At 35.4% G+C, this 3,215-nt stretch overlaps 1 protein-coding gene across 1 annotated transcript in view; it reads left to right on the forward strand.

Moving 5' to 3' along the window:
- The window catches only part of AQR (aquarius intron-binding spliceosomal factor), a 100,690-nt gene that overhangs the window by 68,752 nt on the left and 28,723 nt on the right, over positions 1–3,215 (forward strand). Inside the window, exon 22 of the mRNA XM_019649186.1 lies at positions 1,177–1,312. Within this exon, the coding sequence (XP_019504731.1) occupies positions 1,177–1,312 (136 nt within the window). The remainder of the gene's footprint in view (positions 1–1,176; positions 1,313–3,215) is intronic.

Here is a 3,215-nt window from a genome sequence, read left to right on the forward strand (position 1 = left end):
CCAAAGTGTTTATTATAGGAAAAGTTTTAAACTATTGATGAGCAAACAGAAAAAGTTACCTCCTGTAATGTTTACATCCTTCTAAGTTAGAAAAATGTTTAAAATACAGACTATGTCTTATATTTCTTTTTTATTCGTGAACACTGCTTGCTGCCTGAGAGGTGAATCTCTGAACTCTGGAGCAGCCAGGAACAAGACTTCTTCCTTTGTCAAATCTTTAAACATGAGAACAGCAGGTTTTATACTATTTTAATTTTTTTTAGTGTTAAAGGGTTATAGGAGGCACTTCGTCATGGTGGAAAGAGTATGTACAGGCTTTGGCACCCAATTCTAGTTCCACTCCTTTTTTTCTTAACTATATCTCTGGGCCATGTACTCTCCAAATTTCAGTTTTTTTAAACTCATTCAGCGAATATTTATGAATCTGCTAGGTTCACGTGTCAAGCCACATGCTGGGATTACAAAGAATGATCAAATATGTTTTTAAATTACTTATCAAAATTTCACACACAAAAAAATATAATAAAATTAAATAAATAAATCTACTTTTATGATAGTATAAAACAGTGATATTCAAAGTAGCCAATTTGTAAACTATATGTTCTTAGTCTGTGATGAGATGAACTAGCCCAGAATGCACCATACTGTTTCCTTTTTTGTAAAACTCTTGTTAATAGGGGGGAAAAAATGCTAGCTGAACTAAATGGTGTATTTAGTGATGTAGTTTCCTTCCTTCCTTCCTTCCTTCCTTCCTTCCTTCCTTCCTTCCTTCCTTCCTTCCTTCCTTCCTTCTTTCCTTCTTTCCCCTAGAGCTTTATTATAATGAGTTCTTTCTGTAGGGTTCTCACATGTAGGGTTCTTGCAGTCACGTAGAGCGCGACAACTTCCATAAGCCCGAGCGCCTCCCTTCCGACTGAGTGATGTAGTTTTGTTTCCTTCCTCACACAGCACTAACACATTTGCAGATTTGCACTGTACATAGGGTACACTTTATGTAGTTTGGTGTAAAATAATCCAAGAATTACTACTTACATTTAAATATAAACTGTGTTTTATTTTATTTTTTTCTATTTGGCCATTTGTAGTTTCTATTATGATTTTCTTGAATATTTAGCTGACAACTTGAAATTCTTTTCATTACGTAATTTTGCCTTTTTGCTTAATTGAATTTCCTAGGTATGGAAGAGTTAATTACGTTCTGGCTCGAAGAATAGAACTTTTAGAAGAAGTCAAACGATTACAGAAGAGTCTCGGCGTTCCAGGAGATGCTTCATATACTTGTGAAACTGCAGGCTATTTCTTCTTATATCAGGTAAGACATTAACGTTTTTAAATCATACTTCATTGTAATATGGTCTTCAGTTGGAAACTGAGATGGGTTCATGAGACCCTTCTTGAAAGTTTATTTTTTCAGTGAATTGACTAAAATACATGCTATTGCCAAAGCAATATTTATGAATGTTAAATGTGTTTCCGATAAGCTTCAATTTTCTTTGCTAACCTACCTTGCTTGATGACTCATTCAGTGAAAGGCCAATGTTATTACTATTTAAATTTTTCTTTTTTTTTTTTTTCCTCTTGCTATTGAAAAAGTTTCTAGTCTTTTTTTTGTTGTTGTTACTCTATGGATATAGCTAAATATTCTAGCTACCTGGTGGTAACAAAACGTGGATTGGTAACTTTTACTGTGTATATTAATCAACTCATGAAGAAAAACATAATCTCCTTTCAAATTTCCAGGAATAATTATGTTTTAGAATTAATTTTAAAGTAGGAGTTTAAGTAAAGATTCTTTGGACTTCAGTTTAGAGGTGCGCTTTTGCTTTTGTTAGGGTATGAAACCAGTGAGAAACAAAGCCAAATAAAATAAATAAAAATAAACTTTAATAGTCAGTTCATTTACTAATAATTTTATACCACGCAAGGAGTTTTTNAGACAAGTTGCTGTCCTTTTGTTCTTCAGTCTAGTTGTGGAGGACATTACTTCACTGGCCCAAGTTGGTATTGTGATCATTGCACTCTTCCTGGCTGAGGCAGTCGCTCGCCAGCCGTTGGATGGCGGCTCACGGCAGCTCACTCTGGCTGCCCACCGCTACGTGAGCTCATGGCAGCCCACTGCAGCTTCACTGCAGCCTACACTGTCACAGGAGACTCATGGCAGCCCAGCTCCAGGTCGAGCTGTTGTTCACTATCTTAGCTGTAGAGGGCACAGCATCACTGGCCCTCATGTGGGATCCAAACCGGGGCCCTGCTGCTCACAGCTGGTGTCCCAAGTCAACTCTTACCCAACGCGCCACTCAGCCGGCCCCCTATTTTGTTCTTTTTATTATCCCTTTTATAATGTTTCTTAATGGCTGCTCTAGAGAGTTAGAATATACATACTTTTCACAGTCTACTTAAAATCATTATTTTGCTTCTTGAGTGGAGGATCCTTACCTCCATATAAGTCCTTTATTTACCTTCCCCTTTTATGTTGTAGTTGTACATATTACATCTAAATACATCGAAAATGCCATCAGGCAATGTTACAATGTTTGCTTGCAAACATCAAACATATTTTAAAAGAACTCTAGAGGAGAATAGTCTATTATTATACTTACCACTTATCCTTTATCTTGAGTTTCATCTGGTATCATTTCCTTTCTGTGTGAAGAATTCCTTTTACCACTTTTAAGAGAAGGTTTGCTAGCAATGAATGATCTTTTGTTTTCCTTCATGTGAGAATGTCTCTAATTCACCTTCATTCTTTAAAGATAATTTTCAGTGAACATATAATTCGGCATTGACAGTTTTTTTTCAGCACTTTAAAAGTGTTATCCCACTTCCTTCTGGCTTCTTTGGTTTCTGATAAGAAATCCAGTTATTTGAAACATCCTTTTTGTTAATGTAATGTATCATTTTTCTCTGGTTGCTATTAATATTTTTTCTGTGCCTTTAGTTTTCAGCCATTTAATTATGATGTATCTGGGCTTAGATTTTTTGGGGGTTATTCTGTCTGGAGTTTGCTGAGCTTGAATCATTAGATTTCTGACTTTTGCCTGATTTAGGAAATTTTCAGCCATTATTTCTTCAAATACTTTTTCTACAAATATTATTTCAAATACATGGTCCTCATGTAAAACATGACAGGAAGCTCTCAGAACATACTGAACATCTAATGAAACTTGCGTGGTAGTGTAAACCTCTGAAAGTACTGATTTTCTATAAATACATAT

The sequence above is a fragment of the Hipposideros armiger genome, unplaced genomic scaffold, assembly GCF_001890085.2.
Source record: "Hipposideros armiger isolate ML-2016 unplaced genomic scaffold, ASM189008v1 scaffold_130, whole genome shotgun sequence".
Taxonomy (NCBI): Eukaryota; Metazoa; Chordata; class Mammalia; order Chiroptera; family Hipposideridae; genus Hipposideros; species Hipposideros armiger.